This window comes from Gymnoscopelus braueri (assembly GCF_963280865.1).
Source record: "Gymnoscopelus braueri genome assembly, chromosome: 13".
Taxonomy (NCBI): Eukaryota; Metazoa; Chordata; class Actinopteri; order Myctophiformes; family Myctophidae; genus Gymnoscopelus; species Gymnoscopelus braueri.
Window position 1 is genome coordinate 28,241,527 of NC_137615.1, and position 19,641 is coordinate 28,261,167.

A 19,641-nucleotide genomic window follows, 5' to 3' on the forward strand; every position below is an offset into this window, starting at 1 on the left:
CACACTTTCAAGATTTTTAAAAAATGTTCCAAAATAGCATACCATGTACAAGCTCGCAGTGGGCTGTGAGCTTGTATATCTGCTACTTTTGAATAGCCAACGCAAAAATCTAAAATGACACAGATGCTTTCCCGGTTTTAATGGGTAAGTCTTAAAAGTTCGACTTAAAATGTCTAAATTAGTATTTGAATAAAGTTAGAAGTCTATAGCCCTAACAGCACAGTAAGAATGTATCTAGGAAGAGACAAACTCTTAAGACAGGACTCACTATAGAATAAAGGTTTTGTGTTGTTGTCTCTGGCTGGTGAAAGGGTAAAAGGCTGAAGTCCCATCTCTGTAACTGAGCTCTATCTACTTGGCCAGTTGGTTTGTTGGGATAGGTTTGAGATGTTTGGAACAGGTGCACTTGCATACTGTAGGCCTGAATGTTTACTAGTGCATCCAGAGTGTCAGCCACAGTACTTGGAGATGGTTTTCCCACGACACCAAAGCCGTGGGCATAGAGCACAATGCCAAATTCAGGACACTCGTGCACTATCAACTGAGAATATGTTGGGATGCCGAGAGAGAAATTCAACCGTGAAGATCTGAGGATAATATTTCAGAGTATTTAACCTGAGAGACAAACACAGAGATTCAGACAGAGATAGCAAAACAGAGAGTGTGGTTATCCGGTTTGCCCCGAGACGTATATTCTTAGATCTTTGAGAGACTCAACTACTGACACATAGATCCATTCTGGCTGCTACAGTATATCCTTTCTCTGTCTCTCCTTTTTCCCAAACATCACTTAATCTGTCTGCTTTTCTATGTCTCTCTCTTCCTCTCTCCGTCTCCATGTCTGTCTAATAAATTCTCTTTACGGGACTTGCCAGGCACATGTCTCCTCGTGCTAATCCTCATCCAAACCCACTTCCACACATGTCCTGTGTGTGTGTGTGTGTGTGTGTGTGTGTGTGTGTGTGTGTGTGTGTGTGTGTGTGTGTGTGTGTGTGTGTGTGTGTGTGTGTGTGTGTGTGTGTGTGTGTGTGTGTGTGTGTGTGTGTGTGTGTACACTTACACTATATCGGGGTGTACTGCAGGTGCACATGTGCGTGTGTGTGTTTAGTGATTTACAGTAATATTCCCCATAGCTCAACAGCCTGTCAAGGGGTATTGGGTTCCACACTGTTGCAGCATGGACACAAATAGAACACTGGACTGCTGAGAGAGAGCAGAATCTGAATCAGAATTATTTTTATTGCCAGGTATGTTTGCACATACCTCATTAGAAATGTGTCGCAGTGACGTTGATGCATTAAACAGTGTAAAAACATACATATGCGGCGCCTCAGCTGGCCATCACACCGATATGACCAAATATGGACAACACAAGTAAAACACACTATTAGTGTATCTCCCAGCCTACAGCTCCCCCATCTCACCCACTTTCACGGTATTACATACTCTTTTATTAGGTTTTGATGTCAACCCGACAGATCTGGAACAATAATACAGAAAAGCCTATGCAATAAATCACAGACTAACAGTTTATACATTAACAATCCGTCCTGCCCTCCCAAGCACAAGTCACGACGACCTGTGTCCAGTCATGCGTACACACATTTTGACAGTAGGAATTAGACTCAAATGTTGTAATGACTTTTCTCACACAATGACTTTCAATCCATATCAAATTACACTGCCTTCTAATATCTTGTCAAGGAACCGCAGGCTAGGAACAGTGCTTTTCTTTTCTTTTTTCTTTTTTTCCCAGCAGTTAGCACCAGTTCAGAAATGCATATTATAAAACAACCACATGAGAGCTACAATTGTAAAATCGTAGGCAATTAAGGGAATATTACAGTATAAATTCCAACCATAACAAACATTACTGAATACACAATACAGTCACATCGCCTGTGTGCACGGTGCTGTGATGCTTGAATAAGACTCAGCACCAAAGCGACTGTGGACAGCGACAATGTTGACAATTGAAAGCAGATGTGGGCAGTATTCAAATTAATATGCAACAAATGTTGAGTTTGATTCATGCATGGCGTCAAGTGGCCATGAATGTACTCAGGACAATATTCTTCCGCTCATTAGTGCACTTGCAGATGAGATTTGTCTTGCATGCCAGCTGCACTTACTGGGTCTTGTGTCCACCTCTCCATTTTAAATTATATCTCATTTAGGGACTAATAAACATTAACACATTAGGTTTCCTTACACTAGGGTTGAACAGGCCAACATCAACATGCAATTTGCAGTGGTTTCCAAAATAAATCGGCACAATTGATTGATTCTGCAATTTATATTGCAACTCAGATAGGCTTTACTTTAGTTAACCAAAGCACTTTCTTTCTACATCTCTATCTGTGTACATTTGTGTGACATTAGTGCAATGAAGAACATTTCAGAATAGATTGTGACAAGTATGCACATTGCATCACTTGTCTGTCCCCTCTGTTTACAACTTGTAAATCAGCTCCCCTGTAAATATTTGGTTGTGTGCGTGTGATTGGTTTGAGAATCCGTTGTTTTAGTTTGGGCTGAGACATGCTGAGAGACTGTGTGTGTGTGTGTGTGTGTGTGTGTGTGTGTGTGTGTGTGTGTGTGTGTGTGTGTGCGTGTGCGTGTGTGTGCGTGTGCTTGTGTGTGTGTGCGTGCATACGTGTATACTTTGGCAAGTCTCTGTTTTAGTGTGGCTGTTTTATTCAGTGAGACATGAATATGTGAGGGACAAAAGCAACAGTATTATCAGGCACAGCCACAGAGAATGTTCTCATGAAATCTTGTTTCAGTTCATCATTGTTTGTTATCACCTCTCTCTCTCTAAGTAACACCTTGGCCTCAGCTGTGAAGAGCTCAGATGCTGATCTAAACGTGCATTAAGATTGCACGCAGCTCACGGGAAGGTGATGAAAAGGAGTGCAGTAACTTTGAAACGGTACATATTATGAATGTCACAGGCCCACACTGTTCACTAGGGCTGCACGATTCTTGCTCAAATGTGAATCACGATTTTCCTCCATAAGAATTGAGATCACGATTCTCACACAATTCTCTTGTAAATATAAAAATATAAGGGAAAAAAAAAAAAAATCGTCATAATTTAAAATCGAGATCGCATAGGTGTCTGAATCGAGATCACGATCTTTTTTCGATTAATCGTGCAGCACTACTGTTCACAGAGAGTGTTGAAAAGGAGCCTTTTCACTTAATATTGCAGCATACATGCCTCAGCTCGATGCAAGTCACAAGAGGGTGTTGAAAAGGAGCCTTGTTGGTCCTAAGCATAACAAATATGTCTTAAGTGTCATGCCAAATGTGTTAAAAGTGTTAGTTTCCTCATTTGGACCCTGATGCATGCAGATCCACAGATGTGTCAGGTGAAGCATGTCACCGCTATTAACACATTTAGACTGGGAACCCCTATACACAACTACTGTATACCTTTCAATCTGGGAACCCCTTTTGGGGTAGTTGTTGCTATGTACAGTATGTAGCAACATATTTTTTTTGTAATTTTCGAATAAATAGTTGAAGTTTTTCAGAAAACTCAGGATTTAAAAGGCGTTTTTTTCTTAATCGGCCTCAGGTCAAAATGGGTTAAGTAAAGGTTGTGCATAGTTCTGCAAATTTGGTGTGTTTTTACCGGAATGGGAAGTTGTTGTTGTTAAAAAGGAAGTGGTGGTCAGTGTCACTTTCTTCGCTAAGTACAATTACTGTCCTTGAATTGCCGTTGCTTGGTATTGGTTGACAGTACATTCTGAAGGCATGCACCGCTAGCTGACTGGATAGTGTGTCGACCAGACAATCACATCGTTCCCTGATCGATTCCAACTCGAGAGCTGTGTTTCCCTCTACTGTATGTCCTCAGTTTTGTCTCTACATTGTCAATGTCCTGCAAATAAAGCCCCCCTAAAAAAGTACTTAAAAATGAATAGATAAACAATGAAAACAACAGACCCCCCATACACCGCAAAGGGTCCATTCAAGACACGTACAGTACAAGTTTAAAAGGGGTTTAAATGGAGACACTACTACTGAAGATTCTAATTCGCCAAATGCTACTGGGAGCGCCCCTGCAGAACAGGGGCTGTGACAGTGAGACTTATGTGCCAGTATAGTATTCACTTTACGATTCATATGCAGAAGTTTCTATATGCTGTATTCACTGCTGAGCGCTGACAAGAGAAGTCTTGCAGAGGGTAGGATTTGCTCTGGAAGAAGAGCTTGTGGGTTGAAATTCAACTGGAGATGTCAGCTGTAGGCGAATAGATATTCTCCTTAACCTGAGTTTCAGAGAAAGGGAAAGAGTAGACTGTCATCAAGATACAGTAGCCTAATAGCTGGAGGAAGTGATGCCAGCGCTTAGAGATAGCTATATTGTTCATAATCAATAAACTGTCAATTATATTTTTGCTTCCCTTTCCATTTCTGTTTCTGGTTGCCATGTGTCAGAATGGTGCAGTGATGGAGTATTTTGTGACTGATTCTATTTTATGATAACTAAGAAACAGGAAGTGGTGTGTGTGTGTGTGTGTGTGTGTGTGTGTGTGTGTGTGTGTGTGTGTGTGTGTGTGTGTGTGTGTGTGTGTGTGTGTGTGTGTGTGTGTGTGTGTGTGTGTGTGTGTGTGTGTGTGTGTGTGTGTGTGTGTGTGTGTGTGCGCGCGCGCGCGCGTGTGTTCGCACGTGCGTGCGTGCGTGTGTGTGCATGTTTCCCCTTCCCGTGTTGCGTGTGTGTGACTTTCACTATGTACTATGTCAATATCACAACCTTCTCTCTGTTCAGAGGAACCATCAGACATGATAGACACAGACATTTCTCCTCTAGTGTGTTTTAGATTTGCTAATGTAGCTTTATTATCATCCTCTGTTCCTTGCAGTCCTATGCAAAGAGCCTTGCAGTTGTAGTGTATAAAATATGAAAAAGAAGGGCTTATCTACAAGTGAGTTGACAGTGGCATTGTCTCTTGTCTCCGGCTGTTGAAATGTGTTTTAGCGAGGTTTAGCTTTCCTGCTTCTTTGAAGTGGATATAGGCCTATATGTAATGTTGTCATCTACTACAATGGTTTACACTTGTGCTTTATAAGCAGAAAGAGAAAGGAGGACAGGAAACACGGCGGCATTTACATTTTATTTAGCTGTTCGATGACGTGTCTTGTTAGTCATTCTTCTTCAGCAGTCAGCGCTCACTGATGTTTCTCTCTGTCTCTCTGTCTCTCTGTGATGTCCTGCAAAAGTTCTTCAGTTGAAGCTGCAGCAGAGAAGGACCAGAGAGGAGCTGGTCAGCCAGGGGATCATGCCACGTAAGTACATATCTGCATGAAACTGTATAGGAACCATATACTGTAGTGGTTTCCCCATTCTCTGAAAACACAAATAACGTTGCTTTATAGTAGCACTAATAGCACATATTGCTAGTGTGCTGTAAAATAACTTGTCTCCCAAACATACGCCTTTCTATGGAAAAAAATGTTAAAAACTGGTTGTGCATTGACATAATTGATTTCTTACATCCACCCATCCCACTGGTATTTTCACTGTCTTCATTTGATCTATGGTAAGCAGAACATTTTCTAAATGTGAGGGGTATGTCCGCTTTCTAAAAAGTGTGAAACTAGAGATGCATAGATTGTATTGCTGGATATGGACAACATATTGTGTTCAAAGGTGATACAAAACGTTGGGACATTGCTAGAGATGAGTGATTATTGAGAGAATTGGGGCAAATGAATTTGAACAAATTAAAGTCTCAAGGTATATAAGATTTAATCGATCAGTTTCTATGAGCCCCAGAGTTAATTAAAGAACCATACGCAAAGTAAACTTTTTAAAGTATTGGGATTTGAAATACGGTATACGTTAAAAAATTATTATAGCTTGTTTATTTTTGCTGAATTGACTTTCTTTGCTGCTGAGGTGGCTCATTCAAACAGCCTAGTTAGGCCAATGAGAAGCAGACATCTGGGCCGTTTTTTTCCCCATGCTACGTCTCACACAGTAGATAGCGCCTCAAGTCATTTGAGTTGTGGTTAAAACGGTGCCGTCTATCTCACAAGAAATGCCGTTTGCAAGGTGACAGTCTGTCTACTGCCACTGAGGACAGCTAATGGTCTCGTTCCCAGACTGGTTTAGTATCCAAATAGAAAACAAAAAGGTTTGGGATGTTTTCTTTTTAAACTTATGTTTAAAGTTGTTATGTTTCTTTAAAAATGTTGGACTCAGTGACAAAGACTTGAACTTGGTGTTTGATTTCAACATTGTTTTCCTGCTAAATTGAGGCCCAACTCATGGGCCCATTGGTTATGGTTATACAGACAGGAAAACGAATGGGTTATGATCAGTAAACACAATGTGACAGTGAGAGAACCAGAGCCAACGTGTACTTCAAGGTGCTGGAGAGGCAATAGAATTGCTAAGACCTCCACTATTGTGGATATTTTAATTGATGCTTGTCAAATTTGCATTAAAAATAATAAATCTGACTATCTATTCCTACCTGATCTATCTGCAATAACGTAGCTCTTTCTTTTTTCCTCACCATATCTCCTCACCCCCAAAGCTTTGCAGGAAATGTGTTTTTACTCTGTGTTGAATCACCAGTCTAGGTGCTAGTTATTTTTTATGGCCTATTAGCAGTTCTCACAATGCTATTACGGGAATAAACTATTGTACACCACAGATGTGGTCTGTCACACAGATACAGTCTCTACCTAAAGGGCAGATACACACACACACACACACACACACACACACACACACACACACACACACACACACACACACACACACACACATACACCGTTTCTCACTCATTCAGACATTATAGTACGTGGCGGTGCATTCTCACTTTCATTTTTGCTCTCTCTGTCGCACACAGACTCATACATTGTTAAAGACACACTATTTTTCTCTCACTCTCTCTTTCTCACGCCGCAGTGTGTCTACGTAGTAGAGCCCGACCGGTGCCAGATTTTTGGGTCTGATGCCGATACCGATTTTGGAGTCCTAGACCATCAATACCGTATGTTTTGAAAGAAATATTGTCAGAATTCTTTTTACGTTTCCAAATCCATTTGAAAAAAGATTTGTATTAAAGTTGATAACATTTAAACAAATAGCAAGCAAATAAATACAAATAAACATACATAATGTTTTGATTGATAAATGCAAAAGATTAAATCATATAAATATCGTCGCTGTCGGGCAGAAACCTTGTATCTCTAGTCCATATTTCAACTTTTTGTTTTTTTCATAAATTAATGCCGCGTCGACCCTCTGTTGAAGACGCGTCGAGATACGACGCATTGTGAGCTTGTAGATCGGCTATTTTCATTTTTCATTTTTTTACTGAGCACACATGTGCTGCCACTGACAATCAATGAGACAGCTGCTACGCAGTTCACTTGTGTTATACCTGTATTAGGTAGTTGTCTTCAACGTTTTTTAGTCCAAGGACCCCTTAGCTGATAGATAGAGAGATGAAGCAGGGACCCCCACTACATATTAGTATAACATTGTGTTGCAGATTAAACGTTTTCATAGATTTCGTAGATATCATGACTTGTTTGACAGCACAGTCAATGTAGTGTTGTGTTGGATTCATGTTTAAGTTATGTTATGTGTGTTTTCAAATAGTTAACCACTTAAACCCTCAATACTTAGAAAACTTGTACTTGGTCTGCCCCCCCCCCACCAAACCTACAGTATGCCGAAAATAGCAGATTTACAAGCTCACAGATCTACAAGCGTTGTGAGCTTGCAGATCTGCTATTTTCGGCAAATGTTCCTCAGAAAAGGGATGCTAGGGTTCAAGTGGTTAACGTAAAAAAAAGAGCCTATCACACAAAGATTTGGCGGCCCCCCTGTAGTAACTCTGAGGACCCCTTAGGGGTCCCTGACCCCCTGTTGAAGACCCCACACATTTTAGCCCAGAAGATGCACTGTCCACTCACAACGAAGAAATGAATGACGATGGAAAACATATACTAGAGATTATGGAGGACCTATCAAATTACTTTTCCTGACAGAAGTATTAAGTGCTTCTGATGTTGTTTTTCTGTTTCTGGCAAACAAGTACCACCGATCGGAGTGAGCGAGCATGAAGAAATGCCAGTCAGTGAGAGAGAGATAAAAAAAAAAGGGAAGAACAGAGAGAGCGAGAGAGAGATCTGTAGATAAAGTTCCATCTCTTGGTTAAAGACAATATACTGCATATTTTAACATTTTGCCCATCTCCTCAGTGGTCTCAGTTCATGAACAAGCCTGCACAACGTTAACAGCTAAACACAATAAAGAGTTATTAGTTAGTTAGAGGAACACAACTACAGAAGGACAGAGCAGTCAGAGGACGGACGTCCTTCACTGCCAGCCCACCAGCTGGTAGCAGGGACACCACATGGCACTGACCTTTTTACGCCCTCCACCTCTTCAGGTCTGCTTTCCGACATTTTCTCTCTCCCTCCCTTTCAGTGACAACTCACCTTTCTTATCACCTCCTCCAGTTTCACTCCATGACACCCTCCTCCCTCTTCCTCCCCTCCCAGCACTGATTTCTTTACATGCATCAGTTCTTCATCTCTCCTCTTTTATATACTCCTCCACCTGATGATATTCTCTTGTTTTCTTTTTACACTTCTTGCATGCATGTGTGGCACGGTATTGTAATCAGTGTGTGTGTGTGTGTGTGTGTGTGTGTGTGTGTGTGTGTGTGTGTGTGTGTGTGTGTGTTACGAAGATGACGACGGCGATACGGTACTACGTCCGTACATGGACACAACGCCAGCGTGACGTAGTCTTACGACCGCATGACATCATATCCTACTCATAATACTACGACGCTGTCAGATGCCAAGCGTTCGGAAGTTATAGCAATAGTAATAATATTAATACCTAGATAAATACCAGGGCCTCTTCACCATATCTAAATTGCGTGATTAAGGATCTCTCAATCCGGGCCCGCCATCAAGCACTTGCGGCGATCGATACAAATAGCCAGCCTATCAAGATATACAGTCCTTTAGGAGTAGTAGCAGAAACCTCTGTTACTGTGTGTGTGTGTGTGTGTGTGTGTGTGTGTGTGTGTGTGTGTGTGTGTGTGTGTGTGTGTGTGTGTGCGCACTTGTGCATCTGTCTATCTGTCTGTCAACAAAACAACTTGAGGTGCAGATTTTCATGAGACTTGGTGGGAATAATCAGTGGGTTGCCATAAAGCGGTGGTTAAATAGGTGGATAAAAAAGGGGTCAGAAAAATCTAAGGCTATACGGCCAGAATCAGAATCAGACTCAGGATAAAAATCTAAAATATGGACAGATTTTTCAAAAACCTTGGTGGGAATGTTCAGTAGGCTGCCCAGAAGAGATGGCTAACCGTTGGGCCAAAAAGGTCAAAGGTTGAGGTCACCATCAAGGACACATGACGTTATATTATGACGTTATTACGTCATAATAACATAATCGACAATATCTCATTATCTCAATGAATGAATGGAGAGACGTAGAACTAGAAATGTTAGTTTAGGTAGGGTTTGTACCTCCAGATACACTTCTAGTTCACACCATCACTTCCTTATTCACTCCCCTTTTAATGCCAAGCTCAGACCTTACAATTGTGGCCACAATTTGGCCACAATCATGTCATGGTCGACAAACACGCTTGCGCACTGTGCACGATTATCAAAAACAGAAATGTAATTTCTCTGTGTAATGTAGATAGAATACAGTGATTTAGAACTTTCTTTAATTGCATTATCAAACACGTTTCATGTTAAACAATAAGCTCAGATTTCACATCACAACATCATTGAGGAAATCATGATTTGTGTTGTTTATATGTTATCTTATTTTCTGGCATTATATTACAATTTGACATTAACCCCAGTTCACTACAGTGTATTAATGCATATTACCTATATAATGAAGCATTTTTTATTGGCTAGTGTTATGCAGTCCTACTATAGAGTAGCCCTACAGCCCTCTTACAGAGGCTAACTCTAAATGTCATCGGTGCAAAGGCTAGATAGTTCATCTGCAATAGTTAATGCTAGATTTGTAGAGATGCTACAGTATGTTGGTCACTAGCTGAGGCTATGCCATTTCTTTCAGTCCAAAGCTAGAGGCTAGCACCTGTCACTTGATGTTAGCCAAGTGAGCTAACCGTGTGCTTCAAGCACAAATAATAAGCTTATAATACAGTCGCTAGGGTGTTGTTAAATCATAATGCTGGGCCAGATGCCCTTACTCAGAGTTAGCCATGGCTAAACCCTTCTAGCTTAGCCCCCATCACCACTAACCCTGTCTAGTCTACGAACAGCATCTGATCTGATCGGAGGCTTTAGAACATTTCTGTGACATTTGCTCCCAGCTGCTGTACACTGCTTGTGGATATGGAGAATGCAAATAATGCTATCCTGTGTTATAGTAAGTTACGCGTTCTGTTATGTACTGGGAACAGGCTCCTCTGACCTGCAAACACTTTAGCCTCAGGTGAGTTTCTGATGTTGACGCCAAGGAATGTGAAATGGCTGACCCTCTCCACTGCGGTGCACTCTATGTAGATGGGGGTGGGTGTGCTCTCTGCCTGACGTCCTGTAGTCCACAATTAACTCTTTGGTGTTGAAGACACCAAGAGCCAGGTTGTTTTCCTGACACAATTGTGTCATCTGTATTGAGGCGTATCACTGTCGCGTCGTCAGCGAACTTGACCAGTAAGTTGGATCTCTGTGTGGTAGAGAAAGGGGGCTGAGGACACAGCCCTGGGGGGCTCCTGTGTTGAGGGTTAGGGGGGGGCAGAGGCTTTAGAGCCCATCCTCACCACCTTCTGAACTACTGTAGGGCTATCACAATCATGACATTTTACTTGATGATTAATTGTCATTCAGATAATTGTGCCTAACAATTTAATTGTGTTTTTGACATTGAACAGTGAAACATTACATACAAAACGCACATTTCTGTGTCCCTTTTAGGCGTTGCAAACAAGATATCCACGTTATTGTATATCCACAGATTTTACAACTTACAACTAACTTAGATATACAAAGAAATGATCGGTACCAATATTCAAAATAAATAATGTGTTTTGGCTATGGCATTGTCTATGGATCTGTTTTGTCAGTAGGGAAATTGGTGGGGGGTCAGTGGGGCAGGCAGTGGTTCTCAACCTTTTCAGGCCGCGACCCCTAAAATAATCATATTTCAACAGGGGACCCCCCAAAATAATCATATTATTGTATTGCCCCCCCCCCCACCCTAACAATTTCAGTTATTAGTTGAGGCATTACATTTAGTTTGACTCGGTGTGAGCTTGTAGATCGGCTATTTTCTTTTTTGCCTCTTTCTTATATTATTTGACAATCATTTGCCAGTTTTCATGTATAGTTTGTTGATTATCAAGAAGGTCTTAAAAGCCATTAAATTGTCAGTTTACTGACATCATCTGGTCCCGACCCACAGGTTGAGAACCACTAGTCTAGGGTGAGTCACAACTTGTTGATTAGCTCTTTGACATTTTGCTCACTATGCAGGTGAGCTCTACGGGTCGCCAGTCATTTATATGTCCAAAACTGTGCTTGCTCACCTCTGTGAATCATGCACCTCCCCATGAGCCCATCACCCCTTTGCTCTTTAACCTCCACTGGAGCGCCAATGCATTAAATTCAAGGTCCTGGTCCGTCCAAGCCACCAATCCATGCTACTTGTCAGACCTTGTCAATACGTCCTGCCCTACGTGCCCCCTCTGCCCCTCGGGGGGCTCTTTTATATGCTTCACATAGGGCGAATTGTTCCACTTCGGGGGGAGACTTTAAGTATATTTTTCAGTATGCGGTTCATGATTTCATCGCTTTAAACCTGAAACCTGATATGGTAGCAATAGTGCACTACAGTCTTTTTTACAGTCTATATTACTACAGCAGAGTGGGCTCATTGTAGCGTGGGGGGGGGGGGGGCACATCATGGAGGACAGTCCAGAAAGATGCAGTGTTTACGTCTAGTCGTTGTGCATTCAAGTTGGCCAATTATATTAGTAACATTGCGGTACATATGTGCGGGAATTTCCCACATTATGAGGAATGCTACATTTGCAGGAATCAATAAAAGTACGTGTGTGTGTGTGTGTGTGTGTGTGTGTGTGTGTGTGTGTGCGTGTGCGTGTGCGTGTGCGTGTGTGTGTGTGTTAGGGCTGAAAGGGACCCAGTGTGAGAACGCCCTCAGTATTCCACAGTGTGACACATAGTGCTATAATAAACCTCCACAGTGACCCCCTACCTAGCATGTTATTTATACCCCTCTGAGACTGAGCCTGCTCACATTTACTTAAGTAACATCATTTATATCATATTACCCCATACACAGCATGTGTGACTGACTGTGTACAGTGTGTAGGTGTGTATGTTTATCTCTTATTAACCCATTAAGACCTGGAACGCATCTGTCATTTTTAGATTTCTTTGGCTATTTTAGAAAAATCGTGAAAATGTTTGGCAATCTTTGAATAATTTTTTTTTTTTTTCTTTTTTTTACTCAAATCTTTGCTTCTGGGGGGTCCCTGGAACAACATATTTTGAGATGGGGGTCCGTGGCCAAATATATATCATTTTGTGGTCCTTGACATGAAAACCACTGATATTATAGCAACAACAAGTTTTTTCTTAGGATTTAGAAGACAATTGTAGAATCCCCCAGAAGCAAAGATTTGAGTTAAAAATGTTTTCTTTAAAAATATATATATTCAAAGATTTGCAAAAAAAATCCATGATTTAACAAAAAAAAATAGCAGATCTACAAGCTCATAGAGCGGCACTCGGTGCCACGCTATGAGCTTGTAGATCTGCTATTTTTTAATAGCCAAAGAAATAAAAAATCACACCCAGTGTGAAGTGAGCGGTGCTATTTATGAGCGAAGTTTTAAGTTAATGTCATCATGTGTCTCGCTAGCCAATCACAGCATGTCCTGCAAAGATAAGTTCACTTAAAAAAAAGAAGTAATCATAGTGGTGCTATTTATGAGTTATTAATTTCATCATGCGTCTCGCTAGCCAATCACAGTACGTCACAGCCAATCAGCCAATCACAGTACAGCGAAAGACACATTTTCGCGACGGAAAGAAAAACTTTCGCCACGGATGGGTCCCAAACCCACTTATAGGAGCGGCTACACCGCTCAAAAATGACACAAATATGCGTTCCCGGTCTTAATGGGTTAAGAGAATGAGAGAGGAAAGAGAATGAGTGAGAGAGAGAGAGAGAGAGAGCCTTTGTTGTATATCAGGTGAATGTTTGTGATCTAAGCCTCTGATAGAGGCCATCCCACGGTTATTCCTGTCCACAGACAGGGCGTGAGGACAATCCTCACCGCCCACCCCCGTACAGCTGGGGAGGATGATGTAGCATTTGAGGCCTATAGTTGTTTGTAGAAACGCCACTATGCCTCAGACCAGTTGCTGTGTAATCCTTGCATTGTACTTGTCTATTTAAAAGAATGCAACCTTGCTTGACTGTGAGGATATTTGATATTTACCCTGCCTGCCTGCATGCATGTTATGGCAGGGTATTGTAATCTGTCCTGTCTGTGAACAAGAGATTTCGGACTCTCCTTAACTTAACTGAATGCTCTGTATAGGCTGCCCCGAAGATATGATTCAGATCAAAAAAGGTTTCACCTAGTTTCGCTTTCTAATGAACAAACTCTCTGACCACCCAGTAGGCGTCGCTATAGTGCAGCGACAAGGACACGGTTGGCGTCCCACCCGTAAACACGGCCAATTATGTACTCTAGCAAACACCACACATGGAACACGCAGTGCCCCTCAGGGGAAGTAAGGGTGCTCGGGTGGTCTGTAGTGTTAAAGACATCTGCCACCACAGAGTGGTGTGGCTGCAGCAGGAAGACCGTTCTGCAGCCTCTCATGCATATAAAGGGGTCTTTTCTTTCTGACCTCATCCCACCAATCTCCTCTGCTTCTCCTTCGCTCTCTCTGCCTCTCACGCCGTTGGTCTATATCTCTCCATCCCTGCCCTGTCGCCCTCTCTCCATCTGTCTCTCTCTCTCTCTCTCTCTCTCTCTCTCTCTCTCTCTCTCTCTCTCTCTCTCTCTCTCTCTCTCTCTCTCTCTCTGTCTCTCCTTCTACTATCCTCACCTGCCTCCTTTCATCTCGGTCTCCCTCCAATCAGCCATTTTCTCCCATTATCCATCCCCCTCCCCTCTCTCTTTCTGTCTCTCTCTCTCCTTCTCCCTTCTCTCTCCCTTTTGCCTTTTCTTCTCCATCCATTAAACCGTTCAATCCGGGAACGCATCTGTGTCATTTTAGATTTCGTTGGCTATTCAAAAATAGCAGATCTACAAGCTCATAGCACGGTTAGTTTTTTATCGTGAACATTTTAGCAAATCTTTGAATTTATATTTTTAAAGCGAATATTTATTACCCAAATCTTTGCTTCTGAGGGGTCCCTGGAACAAAATATTTTTAGATGGGGGTCCGCAGCCAAATACAAAAATTTTGGGGGTCCTTGACATGAAAAAGTTTCTACAAATTCTATGATTCTACAATGTCTTCTAAATGCTAATTTCTTTTTTTTTTAAAATATATATATATATATATATGTGGTTCTCAAACCTTTTCATGATTTTTCACGATTTTCAAACTTTTTCACGTTTTTTCAAAAATAGCAGGTCTGCAAGCTCATAGAGCGGCACTCGGTGCCGCTCTATGAGCTTGCATATCTGCTATTTTTTAATAGCCAAAGAAATCTAAAATAAACGACGAGAGATGCGTTCCCGGACTAAAAGGGTTAATTTCCTCTCCCCTCCATCCCTGATCCCTGTATCTCCCCCATGGTTTTGGCCATCCATCCATCCATTGCCTCATCTCCCCTCCAGCTGAGTGGCAGGAAGGTTCATAGCCCCCGCAGCGGTACACATGACCCCCTTATCGATGGGTGAGAGGTCAAAGAGAGGCGCTGTCCCTGGGGGATGGCGGGGGGCACACATTAACATCTACAGGTTTTTCTGCATGCCCCTGTGTGTATTATTAATCCTCATGTATATTCATGTATGTACTGTATGTATGTGTTTTGCAAGGATGACTGTGTGCGTGCGCGCGCGCGCGTGTGTGTGTGTGTGTGTGTGTGTGTGTGTGTGTGTGTGTGTGTGTGTGTGTGTGTGTGTGTGTGTGTGTGTGTGTGTGTGTGTGTGTGTGTGTGTGTGTGTGTGTGTGTGTGACGTGTGTGTGTGTGTGTGTGTGTGTGTGACGTGTGTGTGTGTGTGTGTGTGTGTGTGTGTGTAAGAGATGTGACAGTGCTCAGTGGCGTGAACTGAGGCTTGAGCCAGCACCAGTAGTCTTGCCAGAGGGCAGCTGACCCATTGGGTCACAGCGTGTGCGTGAGTGCGCGCATTGTGTGCTGTGCATGTTTGCACTTGTGCATACAGAAGTGTGTGTGCATGTGTATAGTCACTTGGAAAATAATTTGTAGGAACCTACTGGGAAACTGGACGGTAATTATACATTTAGGTCTTAGCAAAGTGTCCATAAGAAATGGATAGGAGGTACTTAACTTTTTCCATCTAGTTCCGTAGTGGTCTTCCTTTTATTATGGGTACTAGTAACTATATTTGATTACCATCTACTTTTAGTTAATTAGGGGACTTTAAAGTAATGATGTTAGAGGATACAGGATACTGTTACAGGATAGATCCCGTGTTGAAAGGCATTTCAAACTGAACACTGTAGTGTGAATAACTGAGGCACTTACTTTCAAAATGGCAGTTCATACAACGTCAGTGTAGAAACAGTATCTGAAAGCCACACTTGAGTAAAACCAGTACCTACTAGAAAGTCACCGATTACATTAGCAGTGGTGGACAGAAATTATTTAGTACTTTACTAAACTTATTAGGCTACTTAAGCACTTTTTTTTGCCTTGCCAGGCTTTGCTTGGTTTTGAATGAATACAATCTTTATAATACAACATTATAAAAAATGAAAATGACACTGGCTGTTGTCTTTGGTGATGTGATGACATTTCCATGCTGAATATACAGTACGTAGGCATTTTATATGTACATATATATATACTAGCAATCAGTGCATTTATTTGGTCATTTACTAGGTTCTGTAATTCAGAAAACAAGCAATGTGTTGACAATAAAAATAAGTTTGACTATTTAAGTATTTTTATTTTTGTAATGCTATTTAGTGATGCTACTTAGTAAAGTATTAAGGAAGTCTTAATACTCTACTGTACTTAATACTGAACTGTACTGAAATATCAAAAGTGAAACCTGATCTTAGATGTATGTAAAGTCACAGTAAATCCTGTTATGCCAACAAAACGAATCAGTCAGATTTATGTTTCTTTCTCTCTCCCTATGATCTTTGTAAAGTGTATTCTGTATGGTACAGTCTTTCAGATGAAAGTGTCCAATTGTACACAAATTGTACACGCAGCTTTGTTTTGATGGGCCATTTACCTCAAATTAGAGGGTGACATTTTGTATGCTGAAATTTCATTCACCCGCAGCAGCCAAAGACATTTCAGCTGATAAGACGCTCCCCTCACTTGAACAGAGTTGAACATTAGTCCTTTAGATATGGCCATGGATGATGATCCTTGCTGGCAGGGAAAAGCTGCATCTGTTGCTGGCATATTTCCCGGTAGCAATAATACTCTTACCAGACTAAATATGCTGGCAGCATTACAATTCTCCTCCAGACACAGTATATTTAAATATTCCTGCTATGATTAATATTTTGTTTAAGATGGATTTCCCACATAAAAAGTAAAAAAAAAAAAAAAAGGGTCTGGAAACACATCTACTCCTTTTTCGTCACTGATAAATTCTGGATCTATGACTATTATTAAAGTATGTTAATAGCAGGTATTGTAGCGGCAAAGCAAAGTGGTTTCAGGTTTGAGGAAGTGACCAATTTGCATATTGGATCATGATGTTCACGGGATTGGTCACTTCGCACAGTGTCTACTGATGTGACCCCTGGAGAGTATAAATTTAACTCAGAAAGTGTAGATATGGTACATTTTTACCCTCTCGGTTAAATGAACACTCTGGATTTTACTGTGTATCGCAGAGTAATTTTTACTATGTCATGGCTTATCAGCAGTCTGACATGACTGTTGCTTTCAATTAGAAGTCCAAATATTAAAAGTGACTTTCACTTTAGGAGTGTAATCACCTTCCTTGTCCACTTTTCGTTCTTCTTTCTTTTTAATGAATTGAAATTGAACAAAAAAGAGAGACATTCAGAGACATTTTGCACTGTTCTGGAGGGCATGCACTCACTGCCATACTAATCTCTCTCTCTCTCTCTCTCTCTCTCTCTCAACTTTTTCCAGCATTGAAAAGTTCAGCAAACTTCCACGAACAGAGACGGAGTTTAGAACGGGCACGGGTCAGTATCCTCCTCTATTACCCATCCCTGCTCACTGCTCTCCATAGGTGTAAGGCAGATACCTGCCTTACAGGGTGTGCATGGGGGAACTTTTGATCGGTAGTGTAAAGGGATGAATAGAAGAAATAAAAAAATAAAGGATGACGAGGCATGGGCATCAAGAACCAGAAGACTCAGCATTTTATACCTCCATGCTTATCAATTCCTTTCATCAATTCCGGCATGTGTTGCTCATGGCAAAACAATGACATCATCAGACTATGCTGCTGGAACAGAAAAGATCATCATAGTCATTTATTTTAACGGAAATGTTATTAGGTAGACACATGCCTTTTTTTCTACTGTATCTACAGTACACCGTGTACTCAGGGGTAATAAAACAGTTGTAGAAAACCTGTGTAGAGAGAGGAGAGGAGAGGAGAGTTACAAGATGCTTAGTAAGGAATTAACGTGTTGAGGTGATGGGATGGAGGAAGTGTCAGCGAAGGTCAAATGTGTGCGTGTGTGCATGTGCGTGCGTGTGTGTGTCTCTGCGTGGGGGGTGAATAATCGTTGCCAGAGCTTATCTAATTGAGGAAGGCGCATTAGCCCAAATAAATGCTGGGATCATTTCCTTATTACATTCTGTGAAACATCAAAGGTCTGTTTTGATTCAGCTATGAATTCTACCAAATCATCTGCAGCTTGCACTGATTGGTTGCAATCTGTCGTTGAGGAAGGAGCAAGAGGAGTTGATAGTAATAAGGCTGAAGTGTCAGCAGGGGTGAGGGAGAGCAGACCTAAAGAGGTAAAGAGCGTAAAAAGTTCTTTGTGGTGTTGGCAGTGGAAGACGTCCATCTCTGACTGCTATGTCCTTCTGTTGTCCTCCCCTCTACCCACCACCCTTCTCTACATTCCCTGTTTGTCTCTTGCTGTGTTTCTCTCATGTACTTAATCTCAATTGCCTCCACTCTCTCTCTCTCTCTCTCTCTCTCTCTCTCTCTCTCTCTCTCTCTCTCTCTCTCTCTCCCCCTCTCTCTTCCCCTCTCCCTCCCTCCCTCCCTCTCCCCAGACGGAGGATTATCTGAAGCGGAAGATCAAAGCTCGACCGCAGCGTGCAGAACTGATCAGGATGCACATCCTTGAAGGTGTGTTTTTGTTGTTTAGTTTTTTGTTGTTCTTTTAAATAATACAACGCTTCAAGGGATCCTGGTCGGGATCCACTAGGGTACCGCAACAAATCCACTAACTAGGAACAGAGTGGACCGAGAGTGAGTGGGTTAGATGCATTTTTGTCATCTGTTATCCAGGTCACAACGTGGGCCACATACAGTACTGTGTACACCCTCCTCCCCCCTTTCCTTTCATTCTTAACTGCACAATATAGTAAAAGCAGAAACATAAAATAAAGGGACTTTACCCGTCTCTAACAACTGATCTCGTTTCCTGGCAGGCTGTTTAAGATTCCATTGTGTCTGGTTTCGTGTGCTTGCAGAGACATCAGCTGAGCCGTCTCTGCAGGCCAGACAGCTGCAGCTGAAGAGAGCCCGTCTGACTGATGAACTGAACGATAAGATCTCCCACCGGCCTGGACCCATGGAACTGATCCACAAGAACATCCTGGCCGTTCACTCCAGCATCAAACAGGCCATCATAGGTAACAGCTCCCTCAGTTGCATCTCTGATCGCCTTACGCCTGCTCAGACGTACACAGGGTGAAGTGATACTCATCACAGGCCTAATGTACAGTAGGGTAGTACTGAGAGGTTAGCGTGTTGGTTACGACTGGCCTTATCCAAGACTACTCAAAGCCCTGTGAGGTGGCTACCGCTGCAACTGGTCTGTGTGTGTTGGAAATACAGACCATTCTTTAGTTTGGAGTGTAAAACCTCATTTGCTGTGCACAGCTTTCCACTGTGTGTGAGCTCAAATATCCATGCACCTACTTGATGTCCACCTGAGGTGGTGCTGTGGAGAAAATGTCATCATTCAAATCACAAAAAGATTGGAAAAATCACACCCAGTGTGAAGTGGGCGGTGTGGTCACAGTGGTCATCACAGTGATGGAAGTTCACTTAAAGAAAAGTAATATTGTGGACCAACCATTGTACACCCCTAAGTGCATAGTCCTATTTATAGGGCTATGCACATGTGTCATGTTTCACTAGCCAATCACAGTCCTGAATAGACTGTGATTGGCCAATCACGGTGCAGGGTTAGGGGGGTACACTGGTGGCCAATCACAGCGCAGGGTTGGGGGGGTGC

At 42.0% G+C, this 19,641-nt stretch overlaps 1 protein-coding gene across 2 annotated transcripts in view; it reads left to right on the forward strand.

Moving 5' to 3' along the window:
* The window catches only part of LOC308099129 (myocardin-related transcription factor A-like), a 73,050-nt gene that overhangs the window by 28,613 nt on the left and 24,796 nt on the right, over positions 1-19,641 (forward strand). The window contains exons 1-5 of one of the 2 annotated variants that reach the window (XM_080447738.1): positions 4,796-4,937; positions 5,233-5,298; positions 17,342-17,397; positions 18,449-18,524; positions 18,872-19,033. In XM_080447738.1, coding sequence (XP_080303864.1) covers positions 4,913-4,937; positions 5,233-5,298; positions 17,342-17,397; positions 18,449-18,524; positions 18,872-19,033 — 385 coding nt within the window. In that variant the 5' untranslated portion in view covers positions 4,796-4,912. Of the gene's footprint in view, positions 1-4,795; positions 4,938-5,232; positions 5,299-17,341; positions 17,398-18,448; positions 18,525-18,871; positions 19,034-19,641 lie in introns of those variants that run through there. The other variant, XM_080447737.1, reaches the window with a different exon arrangement.